General features: G+C 39.4%; 1 protein-coding gene across 1 annotated transcript in view; it reads left to right on the forward strand.

The window, feature by feature from the left end:
- Positions 1 to 141: 141 nt before the first annotated feature.
- The window catches only part of CDYL2 (chromodomain Y like 2), a 94204-nt gene continuing 75900 nt past the window's right edge, over positions 142 to 18445 (forward strand). The window contains exon 1 of the mRNA XM_075008812.1: positions 142 to 5093. Coding sequence (XP_074864913.1) covers positions 5070 to 5093 — 24 coding nt within the window. The 5' untranslated portion in view covers positions 142 to 5069. The remainder of the gene's footprint in view (positions 5094 to 18445) is intronic.

Genomic DNA, 18445 nt, shown 5'->3' on the forward strand with positions numbered 1-18445 from the left:
AGGACCCCAGCAACTTCAAAATCCCCTTATTCCTAACATCTTGGGGTAGTTTACTGGATATTTTCTTAGCATCCATTTTCTCACACATCCAGGGCCAAAGTATTGAATTATTCCCACAAAACAGAAAAGACAAAATAGTACAAAGTCGTGTCATATTTTTTGTGAAAAGCAGCAAGCATACATTAACAGAACAGGTTAAAGGTGCTTTTAACAATACTTGCAATTAAAGTATACTTTCCATGCTCAAGGAATACCATTCAGTTCACATATGAAGATCACTGGATTCAATCAGTCCTTACATTCTATACAAAGTTGTTAGGGTATTAATGTCTAAAAAGACAGATGGATACCTGTCCAATTTCTCGAAGAGTATTTGTATTATTTTTTCTTACCTTCCATTTGTTTTAAATACATTGTGATATCTTGGCTAGCCTTTTAAAATGTTTAATTTATAAAGATTTTCACTGTACATAATTTAGTGAACATCTTTTTAATCTAGAATCAACCAAATGATTACAACCATTTGTTTACCTTTGAAATGAAGATGTTTCAGCATTATCACGAGTACAAAGAATACACCTTTTAAAATCAACGTTCTCTCTCTACAAAGTGTACAAATTAGTGACTCGAATCTCAATCCCCTCCTATTTTGCCTTCATACTTACTTCATAGTCATACAATTTTAACTACCATCCCTAAGTTGATGATTCCCATATCTTGCTGTCCAATGTCTTCTTTGTTTTCACGCCTTTGACAGTGTTTCTGACGCCTTTCTTTGCCTGTTCAAAATCAGCATGCATTTCTCCAGCTCTGTCAAAACTTCCATTGTCTTATTCATAGACAATTGCCATGTTCTGTCAAGACTTCCTTTGCAAGTTCTCTGAATCCCATTCCTTCCTCCGCACTACAAAGTTAATACTTTGGTCACCTCTCATTTTTCATCTTGAAAGATCCATGTTTACGGACTCCCATCACTCATCTCATTCCTTTCCTGTATTTACAAACCACTACTGTCACTAAAACACAACAGAAGTTCTGTCAAGTGTGCGTAGAAGAGATCCGCTGTTGGGAGCATTCAGTTGACATCCCTATATACTTTGTTTGTGAGGAAGAAGGGATGTCTCGACAGAGGGTTTTCTCCTGACATCTAACTCCATGTGGATGGGCCAAATGTCAGAAAAGCCTCTCCCAATAGAACTGTCAGCAAAAGATATGCAAATGCATTGCACAATTTGCCTATCTAGACACAGCCTGTGTGATTCCTGGGCATCATTCTCAGAATCTCTGCCTTTCTTTCACTGTCTCTTGGGGTGGCAACTGGTAGGGAATAGGGAATAATAAAAAGGTAGTATACATGCATATTTTGTTATGAATATTTGGTACAATCCTTGTAATAGTGTCCAAAAATGTGATTTTCACAACACAACTTTAATTCTGCAGTAACTCCACTTCAGAATAAAATGTATACTCTTAAATTTAAAAACTTATTTGTTCCCCACAAAAACTGTCAGTAGAAAATGAAACACAGTTTAATAATAAATTTCCATTGTTGTCAGACTTTCTTTCTGACTTATTGAGAAAGACAAATGGATATTACTCAGACAAACTGATTTGTTAAAAACAATGTGTATTTCACTAAGCAGGTAAATATCTCTAGCATTTTTTGACAAACGTACTTAAAGCAGGGGGAAAAAATCATCGCGACCACAATAAACTTTTCATGGGTTAGATATTCATAAATGTCCTCATCTTACTCCTTACTATTGACTCACACATCATTGCATCCCCAAGGGATTGCACATTCTAAAAACAAGGAATGAGTAATCAGGAAAAAGATGTTTCCCCTCTTCAAAGTATTCACTAAAGCATTCCTCTTTTTAAAGTATCAAACAAGTAATGATGGCCTAGCTTGTGATCCAACTTGTACTATAACAGCTGTTAAAGCCATTTTATCGATAATGTTCACAACCTAAATATGGTGCAATATTCCTGAAAGGATGCATCCACCTCCTGGAAGTTTCTCCACAAGTGGCTACAGAATGATTGTTCTAATTGTCACTGGTTTGAGAACATTAGGACATGGAAGAATAAAGAGATCTTGATTATCAATATGTACCATAGGTTCTTCAACAACTGGAAAAGGGACATTTTTAAATTTATTTTAGACACCTTTGCAATTAATTCTTACCAAAAAAATATTAAAAGGAAGCTGTGGGATTAATTTGAGCAGTGACTCAATTATTTTGACTGCCATTTTGAATATTTTGCTGTGGAAAAGAGAAAAAAAGGAGCAGATGTGTCCTGCAAACTAGATTTTTAACAGCAATGAATTAAAAATTAGCAACTTATAAGGAATATTCTGCACACTGAACATTCTAAAGGGCTGAGATGCTACTGTAAACTACCAATCCCAGTTTATTATAAAATAATTTGTTTTCTGACAACGTAGTTCTGCAACATCATCAAAGCAAACCCATTGTGTATGATTATCCAGTAATATATTTCTTGGGCATTAAGGAATCTGTATGGTGGCAATTACTAATTATGCTCCAAATGTGGATATTTTATGATATTTAGTAGTTATATGATGAAAGGATTCAGAAATATCAGACCTCAAAAATTAAAATATTAATGGAAAATTGGGAAGCATAAAGCAAACCTGTACTTACTCTCTTTTACCAAACAATTAGCTTTTCTGTAAACAAACTAGCTTTGGTTTTAGGAATTTAAAATTGATCATATCATGTGGTAAACCACATGACCATAAATGGCTTTAAATGCCAAATTACTGTAAAATAGTTTTTATTGACCCATATCTCAATAGTAAACTGGTTAGCTGGCAAGTTCATAATCACCAGATATAATATTCACAATTCAGGATACTGGTAGGCCGAATAGTCAGTCAACATATATTATATCTAATACTTTTGTCAGAGTAATAGAGAATATAAAATTTAAAATAAACCAACTGTTAGTACTGAGCATTCGTAAATTTCTGTCACTAATCATATTATTTCATTTTGCTATATTTAATACTTATTTTATTTGAATCCTTCATTGTGAATGAAAATTCAGAAGACAATGCAATGCCAAGACAAAAATAACTGAATTTACGAATAACGAAGTAGAATTACTATATAATATTTGATCACCGACTGCCACCTTCTATTCAAATCTGTCTCTATTTAAAAAAATCTCACATTCATATGCATTGGTGAAGCATTCAAAAATATGAGATCATACAACCAAAATGTCAAATACCAATCAAGTGTGGGCAAATGGAAAACAAGCTCAAAACAAAGCCACACTGTGGCAGCATCCAACGCCATCTGTCCAGGAACCATGCAAAGGACTACGCTATTTACAGGTGACTTACAAGGATGTGAAAGCTTCAAATCTGAAACCATGTAACAGTGTTTGATGACAACAGGATCTCTGTGAAGTCAGGATGCAATGGTTCTATCAAAGTACTGCAGAATCCTCTTGCATTTTTCTCCATTGTCAAGAAAGCTGTTATTGAGAAGGTTACTTTTTAGATGAGGGATCAGGTCTTCCCTGTTGGGTTGATCTGGGGTTGTGAAGTCTTGCGGCAATCTTGTATGTCACTGTAATGTCACCCAACTGCAAAAGAACATTTACCTCCTCAAACATATTAGTCAAAATGTTGCTCCAAATGTCCAAGTACCTGGATGGTTTCCTTGCACACAAATTCAGATCCTATCCCATCCTATGGAAAGCAGAGGCTCCATCATGAGTATTCTGCAGATTCTATGAAAAGACTTCTAATCTGGGTGTTCTAGAGTATGGAATCCCCAGCTGCATTCTTTCTTGTTTTCTTCCGGTTTTTTCCTGGACAACCTTGCCCAAGGGCATAGCTAGTCTGCTAGTAACTTTCTGTTCTAATGAAACAGTATCAAGCTAACATTAAGCATGGACCTAGGACTCCTTCATTTAGTGGGCTCTCTTCATTCCCTGCATGGATTCCACACACTAATGGGCTACCCCAACATTTGATGTTAGAGACCAAGCAAAGGTGGAACACAAGGTACCTTGCAAACTTACTCTGTGAAGAAACTTTTCTCAAAGGCGCCTCACCTCAGACACTGCTGTTGCAAATAAAGGGGCTATAAGGCGGGAAGAAAGAGGTAAATGTGCCTTTTGGAGCAAGTTGATCTTCGTCCATCCTCCAAGAAAGGAGCACATATTTTGCTCTCCAAAAAGACATCAAGTGTGATGAAGACTACCCGGCCATGGCCAGCTCCATTGACAGCCGCCACCCCACCAGTGGCTGGGCTGAACCAAGACAGAGAAATCCTCCCTTTTTTGCTGGCTGTTGAGGGGGTGCGACTTGGCAGGAGTCAGTGGAAGGGAAGAGTGGCCTGAAGAGCACCAGGGCCTCCTGGTGGTTGCCTCACGGGTGGTTATCAGAAGGCAGCCCCTATCACCTCCACTTCCTGGACAGTGGCCCGGGGGCGGGGGCAGGGCTCGAAGAAGCCACGGCCACCCCCTTGGGTTCCTCGGTGGCCGTCCTGTCCCTGAAGGAGGCGGAAGGAGAAACCCCCAGCACTCCCCTCCCGCCCTGTAACCCCCTCACACACACACACACGCTCCCCCTACCCTGTCCCGCCCTTGGCCTGGCGGGGCGGGAGGCTCGGGCCGCGCCACTCCGGCCGGTGCTGTGCCGGGCTCCACTCAGCTCGCCCCCGTTTGGCTGTTGGAAGACTCTGAAGCGCCCCCGGCTGGGAGGGCAGCGCCGGGTGTGGGGAGGGGGGCGGCCTGCGCGCGAGGGTGGGGGGGCCGGGGACTTCCCCTGCGGCGCGTGTCGGGCGCAGCCCTCCCCTCGGCGGGAGGGGGGCTCGCCGAAGCCACTGAGCGCAGCGCCCTGCTCCACAGCGGCTGGCTGGTTACGCCAGCCCGCCCGCCCGCTCGCTGCCTCCCTCGCCTCGCCTCCGATTCTGCGCACAGCCGGCCCCAGCGCCTGTCATTCCGCACCACACAGTTTACTCCACGGCGAGCGGGGGAGCGGCGAGGTGGCGAGGCAGCCGCGGAGCCAGGTCCGGCTGCCCAGCATGGCTTCGGGGGACCTCTACGAGGTACGGGAGCAGCCCGGGCGGGCGGCCGGGCCGGGCCGGGCCGGGCGGGGCGGCAGCCGCGGGGGGCTTGTTTGGGAAAGGCTGAGCCGAGCCTGGTGAGTTCCCGGGGCGGGGAGGAAATCGCCCAGGCAGGGGCTGGGGTGGGGGGGGAACCGGGCAGTGGAGTGGGGGGGCGCTCCCCCCGCTCCCCCACTGCCCCCTCCCTCGGTCTCTGCCTCCCCCTACTTGCCGTGGGGCCGGAGCGCAGCAGGCCTCGCAGAAGGGAGAAGGAGGAAGGAGCGAGCGCGGGGCAGAGTTAGCGGTAGGATGGGCGGCGTGAGCCGCCCGGAGAGTGGAGAAAGTCCAGGTAAAGTCATCGGCGGCGCTGGACGTGCGGAATCGGCCGCCCGGCTGGCTGCGGGCGTAATGTGCCGCGGCGCTGCTGGGGAGGAGGGCGCAGGGATGGAGGCGGCTCCGCGCCTGGCCGTGCAAAGTGCACGAGCAGCCGCCCGCTGGTTTCACCTTGCGCCTGGGGGCGGCGGGAGGTGGAGGCTGGGGCGGGTGGATCAGGGCCGCGCGGGGGAGGGTGCCTGTCAAAGTTTGGCAGGTCCCCGGAGGCGGTGGTTGTACCTCGGTGCCCCCCGGGAGGAAGGGGAAAGCCGGCGCTCGCTGCCGTGCTCCTCACTGGATGCTCCCACTGCTCCTAAAAGCAAATCCGGACCTCCGACTGTGCAGCCAAATCTGGCAGTAGCGTCCTGCTGGATCCAGTGACTCTGAGCGCAGCCCATTTTAAACGTCCAAAGCAAGAACAAGTCAAACCTTCCTGCTGGTCCACAGGACAGTTTGGATCCAGACACTTCAAGTACCTGGTCAAGCAAATGAATCCACCTGAATTGTGGCAGAATTTGGTCCAAGCCCCAAATTCTATCAGATAAATGTTTAAAAATATTCCTTCAGTCCTAATACTGAGACTGGGCCAGGATGCATGAAGGTCCACCTTTTCCCAATCATACTGGAATAACTAAACTTCTTGTTTGTTTAAATTGTACAACTTGAGACTCGCAACCAGAAATTGTCATGTTCCAGTTCCATCCAAGTACCACAATTTTTGGAGCATTCATGTATCAGGATGTGACTGGTCTGGTGCCATAAGAGTAGCCAGGTGTGTTCTCTATTTTGATCATAGAATTTGGGGATTGCATCTAAAACTAACAGGATCTGTAATTAACTGTTCTCATAGGATCTGTGATCAATTGGACTTTTTTCCTTGAACTTAGCCTCTCATAGGTGAGATTAAATGCTCAGAGACATGTACTGATTTAAATTAATATTGTTAACTTGTTTCCCCCCATTTCTTAATAGATTTTGTAGTGTCAATTTGTAATTAGTTATTAGCAGCATTGTATCAACTTTACGGCGCCCTGTCTCGTTTCCAGTCTATAAAAGGTCTATCAGGGATGACTTTGGCCCATAATTTCCAGTGAAGTAAAAGATAAGTTGGACACTTCTTTTACTGTCAATTTGTTACTTCTTGGGAGTGTGGAGAACTTTTAGATAACCCTGCACTCCAGACACATTTCATTACATGTCTAGATTGGCTCTAAAAGGAAGCAAACACATACCGCTAACATTGACACTGGCTGTGTCATTACAGCTCCTATTCATGAATTTAAAGCTATACTCTGAATTAGTAGGTGCTCTGTAGGAATGGGAAATAGGTTCACTAAATATTGTGTAGAAATTCTGCAAGTAACAAGGTGTCATGAAAATGCTATGTGAAATCCAGACTTGTAACCTAGGAAGTACATGGAAGCATGATCATTTTAAAGGCACTAGTCTAGGTTGTGCATCCATCTTCAACTGTACTATGAATTGTACATAGGCAATGTTGAATGCTGTTCTTGGCAGCCTGTGGTTCATGCTTCATCATTCCTTTTGGACTACAGTATTTTTGCTTATCAGTTTGCTTATCTGTAATAGGGAAGAGAGGTGTCCATGAGAACAGGTAAGTGACAGAATGGATCTCTGCCTCGACTTTGTTGATATGTTAAGAACATGACCTTCTGAAATAGTGCATTGTGTTAGATCATTGCATTTATATTAAGCTGCTGGGAAGAGACTGAACAGTGCTTAAGTTAGCAATTCAATCTATGTGGCGTAAAAACCTTCTAGTGTGAAAGTACTTGTGACTGGAGCTAGAAAGAACCCCTGGAAAGATGAACAGTTTATATTCTGATATGCTGCAAGTAGGCATTTGTCAGGCTTTGGTTAAATGAATGCTGAACCTCCACTCATAAGCACACACAGAATCCCCACATCTCATGAGCTTTTGGGGTTTCCTGGCATCATTAGAAAGAGGGTTCCAACAGTTTGTAGATAGTGATGTCAAATATCAGTTAGGTAGCATGGGAGATGATGTTATCACCATGAACATGTGATATGTTTGGAGTCAGTTTTTCACTTCTGGTTGTATATAGCATTGTTTTGTTGCTTTTTTGGAGAGGTAGAATTGTTTCATAGCAAGACGCATATTAAATAGTTTAGGATTATCACCTTTAATAGGCTTCTATTCTGAATGGTCTAGGGCTTACAGCACCCTGCATAACATTTTTAATTGTAGACACACCTTATGAATCTACTAAGTATGTATATAACTGTCTTAACAGTATCTCAGTCCTTCAAAGATTTTTACTCAAGTTTTCTGAATCAAGCAAGATAATAGTAGGCAATTGGTATGGATAAACATGATCTTACTACATCTGACAGACTATAGTAGTCATGACTAAAAAAGAGTATATTGCATTGTCACTCATCTAAGCCATGTTAAGATTTTACTTGTTTGTGTCTATGTTATGTAATGTGTGAAAAATGTAATTCAATACAAATACTTAAGTTTTGAAAACAAGATGTAATGTTTATAAAACAATCCATATTGTATTGTTAAATTACATAAAAATGGAGTTTTTTTCAACATAATGTTGACTTGAAGATAAATTTAGTCAAACTGTAAAGGAAATGGAAGATTACACCCAAAGCCCTTCAATAGTTTCTATTTTCCACCTATATTTTTCAATGTCAAATGGCTTCTAGTCATCTCTGCTTGAGATATGTTCTGATTCTATAGAATTACACATTAGTTTTACTTTTACTCTACAAAATGAGGAGCATGCCTAGAGATTTCTGTCCTTACTGATAATAGGGTTCTAGGTTTGTGCATCTTAGAACCAAGATGTGTTAAATTTGGGCATAATATCTTGCATTAGGTATTATCAGAAAGTAGGTGCTAATTTTTTAAGACACCAAACACAAATATTCCATTTTTTGTGTCGGAATGCAGTTTTTTCCTTTAAGAAATTGCAGATTAAATTAAACTGTGGAGAGGCATTTATGCTGATGAACACAGTGTAAGATATAGAATAGAACCTTAAGCATAGCTAAGCATTAACTGGCTGAACAAAAAGGCAGTTTTGGTTTGCTTTTTTGACATAATTATGATTCTCAACTTCTCCAGGTGGGTGAGAAAGCGCTGCAGTATGTCTATATTTTCTCAGGAGATGTAATCTTATTAAATATTTAAGAAATATGGAGAACAGTATTTATAACAATAAACATTTAAATAAAAGGTTTGGCAACCCAGTATCCACAGTGACCATCAGCTGCATAGAACTATTGTGCTTTCTAATATAGACAACTTGTTGAATGTATTGAGGCAATGTCCTTATTAATCTGAGTAATAAAGAGAACAGTAAAATAATCAAGAGTAAATTTCAGCATTTCTCATTGGTGGTCATTAATTTTGCCATCATTACCTTGGCATATCCTTTTGTATTCTCCATCTTGAGTTTATTTTCAACACTTACAAACCCTCTCTCAATAGAATTAAGTCTCTTAGGAATGCTTCTGCACTAGTACTAACTATACAATGAAAGTACAGGAAACAAAACTTTTACTTCAAACCATCGCAAGCAAGTTTTTTCTAGCAAAGGGAATGTAATTTAGTGCAATAAAACATAAGTGCTGGCTTATGATAATGAATATCTGAAATAATTTATCAATAATACACAGAATCTTTTGAAGCTCACTTGGGCATTCTTGTTTTGAATTTTTTTTTTATTTTGACCTAAAATTTTCTGTATTTTTCATTATTTATTATAAATAAACATAATCAGGGCTTTTGGAACAATGAGATTAAAATGTAATCATTTTCTCATAGCTCTTTAATAATTACTAGGCAATGCCACTTATGTTATTTTATTCAACACTATCTTAATTCAGAGATCTAATGAACTAGAATCTAAGACTCTTGCAAGGAATGTGACAGGTAGATATTGCTGGACCACACTAATTTCATCATTATTTAAAACTATTAGCCACTAATGGACATTTTTCATTAAGTGGTGCTTTACTTGGAAAAGTGACTTTTAAAAACGGAACTGTAAATCAAGAGCTATAATACCTGAATATGTTCATGCATACCTACATCAGTGACAAAAATAAGATTTAACTACATTTTACTGCTGTTAATACAGCTATGTGAGAGTAAGCTGGAATCTATTCCCACTCACATCATTAACAGGATTGTTAATTAAGCTCTGACTTGAAGAGTCAAATTCTTGTCTCATACGTGTGCTCACTACACAACTGTTAGCAAGCACAGAATCTGAAAACAGTGCTGCTGCACAGATGTACATGAGAGCAGAATATGGACCACAGAATCTTTGTAACCTGTGTGGATGTGTGAATCAGAAAAAATATTACTTGTGTTTCACATTCCTGTTTGAGTTTACTGAACTAAAGTTTAGAAATTGTGTTTTGGGCTGTAAATTGACCTAATGTAATTACCAGTCTTTAGTGTGTATTACAGATGGAAGCGCACAATGCTGTTTTCATAGCCACTATTCAGAATAATGCCACACTTTAAACTGCTGTTATCTTATGGAAAATATTTGAGAAAGGGGATTATATTTTAAATCAATGTCACACCCTTCTCTTTCATTACACAGGCAACTTTCTTGAAAACAGAATATTTGTTTAAGAAGTTAATATACTTATTTCAAAACTATGGTCAACTGCTTTATTCTCATAATAATTGGTTGTTGTGGGAATATGTGTGATGTCACAAGCAGAGAATGATGACTTCAGGTGGAACATAAGGTGCATATGATTTTATAAATAATGAAAATTTTATTTTAGTGAGGGCAGAAAAATATTTTATATCAAGCTAGATTCTCAACTGATGTGAAGTGGTATACCTCTCTTGGTTCTAATGTTGACCGCAATAGAAATAAATCTATTTACATGAGCTGCTGTACTGGCTTCACTTAGTTTAAGCAAAACTGCTTCTAAAGTGCTATCTCCAAGATACCACTGACTTCCTGAGGAAATTACAAAACATCGGAAAAGTTCCTGACAACACCATCCTTGTCACCATGGATGTAGAGGCTCTGTACATAAATATTCAACACAAAGATGGATTACAAGCGATCAGGAATACCATCCCTGATGTCACCACAGCCAGTCTGGTGTCTGACCTCTCTAACTTTGTTCTCACCCACAATTATTTCTGATTTGGGGGCAATTTATACCTCCAGATTAGTGGAAGTGCTATGGGCACCTGCATGGCCGCACAATATGCTAATATATTTATGGCGGACCTGGAACAACGATTCCTCAGCTCTCGTACCCTATTACCTCTCCTCTACTTAAGATACATTGATGACATCTTTCTGATTTGGACCCATGGTATAGAGTCTCTAGAAAAATTCTACAGGGACTTTAACAATCTGCACTGCACCATCAATTTATGCCTCGATTACTCCATGCGACAGATACTTTTTCTGGACACTACAGTACAAATCAAGGATGGCCTAATCGGTACCACACTCTACCAGAAACCTACTGATTGCTATATTTACCTACATGCTTCTAGCTTCCATCCTGCACACATAACTAAATCCATTGTTTACAGTCAAGCCCTTAGGTACAATTGCATTTTATCTGATCCTACTGACAGAGACCAAAAACTACAAGATCTTTACCAAATATTCATAAACCTGATTTACCCACCAGCAGAAATAAAAAAAACAAATCGACAGGGTCAGACAAATACCCAGAGACCACCTACTCCAAGATAGGCCCAAAAAAGCCAAGAACAGAACACCACTGGTCATTACCTACAGCCCCCAACTCAACCACTGTAACGCATTACTAAAGACCTACAACCTATCCTTAATCAGGATGCCACACTCCAGAAGGCCCTAGGTGACAGGCTTGTTCTCTCCTACAGACAACCTCCCAACCTTATGAGGATTCTCACCAACAGCCACAGTCTATACTGCAGGAACACCAGTCCTGGGACTTTTCCTTGCAACAAAGCCCGCTGCCAGCTTTGTCCACATATCTATTCTGGAGATACCATTCGTGGACCTAACCAGGTTAGTCACAGAATCACGGGCACATTCTCATGTTCCTCAACTAACATCATATATGCCATCATGTGCCAACAATGCCCAGATGCTTTGTATATTGGACAGACTTCAAACTCTTTCAGACAAAGAGTTAACGAGCACAAAACAGACATCAAAATACTGCTGATCCACAAACCAGTTAGTCTACATTTTAATGGAGTGGGCCATTCTGTTAATGACTTAAGAGTTTGCGTCTTATTGAAGAAGAATTTTCACACTGCTTTGGAAAGAGAGACCGCTGAACTCTCTTTCATATTCAAATTTGACACATTAACATGTGGATTGAACCAGGATGCAAATTTTCTGGGACACTACAGGGGCTCTTTTGCATACTTGGCTTAATCTAATTCTTGACTCTCCCCTCCGCCCCTCTGCTCTCTGATTTGCTTACCTTGATAAGTAAGGGATCAATGTCTATCCCAGATACACAATTCTAGCCATGCTATTAGCATAGCTAGAATTGACGTATCAGGATCGGCTTTGTTCCCTGGTGTGAATCAGGGCTTTTCAGGCTTGCACTGATGTCCCTTACTCCATGCGGCAAGGAGTACCCCATGGTCGACGGCAGAGCCCAGAGAGATTGATTTTGCTGCATTTCACTGACGCAGCAAAATCGAACCTGGCAGATCAATCACAGCACATCAAACCCACAGTACCACAGACATACCCTTAAAGTAAGATAATTCGTAGAAATATTATTATAGTTCAGTTGTTAGAAGTCTCATTGGTGGAGGGAAGCTTTCTGGATACAGATGGACACTACAGTTGATGTTGTACCCAGTGGTGACAGTATTATATTATTCTAGAGTGGGTAATTTGTTGAGTGACATTAAATCTAGGTATCAGCCTTTAAGTAAGTAGTTAAATTGAGGTCCTTCTACTCAACGTCTTATAATTCTGCATGTTAAAGAAAAACATTCATAATACTCTCAGAAAAGAGTAGGGGATAACTCTGGCAATGTTCCCACTCTTCAGGCATGTCTACATGACAGCAGGTACAGCGGCAATGCAGCTGTGCCACCATAGCAGTGGTGGGCAACATACAGCCAATCAGAGTTGTATGCCTGGTCCATGAGACATTTTGTTTATCTTTATTGTGCAGGGTTGCCAGATTCTGCTCGTTTCCATTTGTGGAATTATTTTCCTACCTAAATTATTAAAGCGACACCCTTATAAAACAAGGACATATAAAGTGAGATGGATGATGATGGAACACATTGACTGTAAGAGCCATGCGCTTCCTCTGCATCCAGTTAAAGCACTCCTATGGTTTAAACAGCAAGCCCACAAATTCTAAGTACACAAGCACAGTTGGCAAAACTACCCTATCCCAGGAGACCATTGTGATTATGACAGTCTTGCAGCCCACTAAGAAGAAGGGCCACGCATGGGGCCCATTCACTGGCCTAGATTGCCCGTTGATGCACTAGAATATTGTAGCATAGATGCTTCTTACATTTACAAAGGGATTTTTCCATCAGTATAATTAATCCGTCTCTCCCACATGAGATAGCTGTGGACTTAGCCACGTCTACACTAAGGATTAGGCCAACCTAATTACAGTATAGTACTCGGCACAATTTTTTTTAAGATTATACCAGGCCTTAGTAAGAGACTCTGGTATCAAAAGGTATATGAAGAATTATGGTGACCACCTTGATGTCATGTTTACCTCCACTGTCACTGAGTTACCAGTATTCCACTTCCTCATTGCATTGGAAATTGCTTTGGGACATTCTAAGTTTGTAAGCTATTGTAAACCAAATGATTTTCTATCACGTAAGAGTTTTATGACCATCTTGATGAAGTTTTTTTTTTTTCATCCAGAAAATGATATAGTTCCTCTAAATGTAGGTTAGTTCAGGAATGTGCATGCAATAAACAGGTTCTTGATTGGATAAACTATTGGAAATATACTCTTTATGATAGTTTAACCAAAATAGACAAGAGTAAGTATATTTCCTCAAAAGAAATTACACTGAGTATATTTCCCTTCACTTTCTAGAGGCATATATGTTTACATCATAACTCTTCTGGCAGCATTTTATTAGCTATAAAAATGTAAAAATACAAAATGTTTTCCAGTTAGATTTGTGTTTCATTCAAAAATTTCATATCATTAAATAACTGTTTGTATTTAAGTTAAAATATATTAGAACAAGTATAATACAAATAATTATGAAATTTATATGTAATTTGATATTGAGGAAAATTAGTTAATTTTTTTTATCAGTGGTGTCATTGTAATGGCTAACTACTCCGTGAATAATGTTTCTTAGTCTATTCATTTGATTTTTAGCGGTGTTGCATTTTCTTGGCATTGTATATTTTAATCAGTGTATATTATTTGTTGTCTTCTCATACCTACATATCTTGGCAAATAATTTCATAATATATTTTGTAACCTAAGCATCTTGGCATTGCCAGTAGAGTGGAATCATGTAAAATTTGTATCAAACTATTTATATGAAACTATTTTATATTTATGGGATAGAAATGATGATGAACTGTGAGGAGCCCCAACATGTTTTATGTAAATGAAAATAAGATTATTATTCTGTTTCCCTGTGAAAGAAAACTGTTTTTTAAATTTGTTTAAATAATAATGCCACAAGAGTTTTGTTTACTCCAAAGCACCTATGCTGTAGACTGGCAGTGTTATTAGGCTGTGGAGGAAATATGGTATGTCTGTTTTCTTTGGTCATGCACCAGTTGTAATATTATCATCGACAGATACAGTGTACAATTCAGTCTTCTGTAGTTATCAGTTATAATGTAAACAGTGATCTGCATAGTGCAGGCTATTGTCAAGGTTTCTCATATCTTTCTTGACATTGTTTAGGTACAAACAGAAAAATAGTGTGGAAGCCAATGAGACTTGCTTTAACTTATCAATTCAGGGGACATAGGTCACCCATTAGAGTGCATCCTGATGGGTTACCTAGCATGAGAGACAATAATAATGGAAATAGTGCTGAAAAAAAATCTGCTGAAATACCTTTTTCTTTGCAGACTGATGTTACATTACTTAGGATGTGATTTTTGCTGTGCCTCTTGAAGGTGCAGCACAAAACTTTGCAGCTCAGAGGAAGTGGGGACTAAGCTGGCTATAAGCCACCTTTGTATGCACCTGATGCTGTATTGTTCCAGAAACTGGTGTAGCCCCTGCACAACATAGGTAGTTGCCTATTGGTGGCAGTGTCACCCAGAATCTCCACATGCTGTCGCTTGTGCATATATGTTATGCTTAATAAACAGTAGTAACAAGTGCAACTAACAACCTCAACTCCAGCTGAATATCCTTGCAAAAGAAATGACGATAAATTAAAAGGCCTCTTAGTGATATGTGTAGAATGAGTTAACCTGTAAAATTAGTATTGTTGCAAAGATATTAATGAAAGAAGGTGTTTCTAATGGCCAAATATATCTTTCTTCTATGAATAATGAAGGCATTTCAAGATCTGTGCTAAAAGGGTTTATTCTAGGACTTACAGTTAATTTTCATCTGGGGTGCATCTTCAGAAATATACACACACGACAGAATATTACGTTTTCTTCCACTGAATATGAAAATGCCTAATCTTTATTTTAATAATATTTCACCAAAACCTTTCTAAATGGCTGTATACTTTTCCCTTATTGCCCTTCATCCAAACACTGATTATCAATACATTTTAATGGAAACAGCAATCTCTTGTTCAGCAAATCTACTCCATTTTCAGTGAGGCCAAAATTTTTTTTACTTCACACTCTCATTCACTGTAACGTTACAAGTTATGTTCGGACATCAGGGAGTATAACAGGCTGATTGTAAAGGAGATATCTTCTGTTTGCACAGCATACTATTCACCCGGGATAGGAGAAGGCAGACAAAAAAGAACATGAATATATGATAAGATTTGATGAAAGATTAACTTTTTTAAATTGTGCTTGGTATATATCAATGATATTCTTCTAAAATGTTCTGAAATGTTATGCTTGGAATTTCCTCAAACTAATAACAGAATCTTTTAAATTAGTAAAATCTCATTAATTTAAAGGTTTGATTACCAAGATGTAGTATAAAATCTTTACATTTAATAAATTAATATACTGGGTGCATCCTGCCTTCAGAAACTTCATTGTGACAGTATAGGAAGTGTTTCAGCATTAGAAGTGTGACTAGAAGGTACAGCATATCCTGAATGTTCTTGGGGAATTCCTGCTAAGTGTAGTTCATGGAGGAACAAAGGGCACAAATGGGAGTTTTGCTAGAATCAAGAATAACTTCTGGAATGTGTGAAGAGGGAGTGATCTCAGAAAAGTTTCTAATGACAGGCGTGAATAGAGAGAAGATATTGGATGTTAACAGAGAAGCATGGATGGAGGAGAGTTTGGTGTTCATGAATAATCAGAAGAACTTCTGCAAAGAGAACAGACTGTATTTAATGGTTCCTACTCATGCATGGATATAACAACTTCTTAGTTTCCAAAAATGGCAGGTGTTGTTATGGCAGGTCTAAATGAAGTAGTCACGTGTGAGAATGGATGCTTTAGAATAACTCCAGTAATCAAGCATGTAATGTCATCATACACGATAAGACAGAAAAAGAATACAGTCTTTATCACAAGAACTGTATTCAGAATGACAGGAATTACACAAGAATTATAGCGAAGAAAGGTGCTTTCGTTTAGTACTGTCTCCACACATACAAGAACATGAAGTAACCCAGAAGTAAATTATGCAGATGATGACAAAGAGGACATAACTGAAACTTTTGTGGTTTTATTCCAATAACTGAAACTGGAGCAGATCGTTTCAGTTGGGGCATGATCATTTATTCGCACTTTGGAATGTCAGATGCACTCTGTGTAGAAAGGAAAAGGCAGGAGTATAGGAAGCATAATATCTTCCAAGTCTGATACACTTCAGTGGCAAAAATGGTAGAGAAATACTGAGAGGTGCAGGAAGAGAGATCCAAAAGAGAAAACAACAGACTGCAAATCTTCAGGATTGGAGAAGAGGAAGAATGAAAATTTGTTGTCACAAATTTTAGTGAACTCAGTACTGCAAATTATCTTTCACGGGGGACAAGTTAATTACCCAGATAGCTATTGAGTAGCCAGTATGGCTAAATGTGCATCAGCATTCAGGAGGCCCTTACCCAAATTTTTATAGATGACGGCATTGTGATCTCAAGATATGGAAATTCTAACCCGTTGGAAAAACTATCCTGGATTCACATTTTGCTGATGAGCACAAAAGAAAAGAACTTTTTGAGAATATAAGGATAACAAGGAAGATCTTGGGGATATTGATTACAAGTTACTTGAATCCAGCACTATAAGGAATGCTTCACAGAGTGCTGCAGAACTATAGGCTTAGAATTCAAGTCAGCAAATTTGGGAATACTGAGAAATTTAGTGAACAGTGGAAGAATGAAAATCCCTGAGTGTGGAAGAAGAATGAAGAGTCCTAAGAGACACCAGAGAATAAAAGTCCCGTGAAACAAGAAGAATGCAAGGCAAAAGAAGCAATCAGTGTAGTTCCATAAGCGTCATCTCACAAATGTGAGGGTAACAGCTTTGCTCAGGAAACAACAAAAAAGAGAGGTAACCAAACAACAGTACATAATGTCCAGTAGGGCTTGCAGGGAAAGTTAATGGCAGCAGAAAATAAAGTCCTGGGGGAATTCTGCAATTTGACTGACTCCAGATGCAACAATTGCAGAATTCCCCCAGGACTAAAAATAGAATTTGTCAGTGTTAGGGTTCAGTGGATTAAAATCTTTTTCAGAGATACCAGAGGTTGGGGAATATGAGGAAGAAACTAAGCCTGTTAAAGACTGAGGAGTGAGGTGACATCTTTGGTGGCTAAACTACAAAATGGTTTGTTTTAATCTAGCTGTATAAGGAAGAAAAAGAGGTTGGTGCAACTAAGAGGGAAAGAAAAACACTGACAAAATTAGCTGAGGGAGGCAGAGGCAAAAAGACATTTGGAGAAACAAGTTAGCCAAAATATGCAGGCTTAGGTGTCTAAAATTATTCTCCTAGATCTGTATTTAGGAACCTAAAGTAGAGTTTTTATCAATGCTAAGTACCAAGACACTCCATCTAAACTACTGGTATGTGCTCAGTGCTTTTGACAATTAGGCCACTTATTCAAGTGCTTAAATATGGATTTAGGAGCCTACTTTTGGGCATCTGTTCTTGAAATTTTTGCCCAGAGGCATCAACTCACATTGCAGCTAGGAAATACTTCTTCTAAGAGTGATTGTGCTGCAATTTTACTCAAAATGGTGTATCTATGCTAGGATTTTCAAGGGCTCTCAAGGGAGTTAGGTACCCAACTGTTATTAAATTGCAGTAGGGTATGTGTACCTTATTCCCTTAGGTTATTCTAAAAATCCCTGACTTAGTCCTGTGTAACAGAAAGATTTTTACAAACCAAAGGTGTTCCAGGAAAAGCTACCACATGAAGAAATAGTGGCTGTATCAATTGGTATGTGAAAAAGGACTAAATTTGTGACAAAACAAACAATGGCTGCAGCATAAATTACAATCATCTGCAAGTATATGAATGGTGTAAATATCATGATAGATGACAGAGGACACAATTAATAATAAAGTAAACAATGAACAACAAGCTTGTGTGGTGTACTGTCCCATCTAGTGGCACTGAGACCACTTACAGAGAGAATAATGAGTCTGCTCTACAGCCTTAGCTGAAAGTGAGGTGGCCCTTAGGTCATGTAGTCAAGGTTCCTGCACTAAGCTCCAGAGATTCCAGGTTTCATTCTGTCTATAGACAACTGTGGTCTGTTGGCATTACATTTGTTAATAGGAGAAACCTCCTAACAATGAATTCTATTTATTATTATTATTATTATTATTATTGGATTGTGATGTCTTGTGTGCCATGAAAAC

This window comes from Carettochelys insculpta, chromosome 14 (assembly GCF_033958435.1).
Source record: "Carettochelys insculpta isolate YL-2023 chromosome 14, ASM3395843v1, whole genome shotgun sequence".
Classification (NCBI taxonomy): Eukaryota; Metazoa; Chordata; order Testudines; family Carettochelyidae; genus Carettochelys; species Carettochelys insculpta.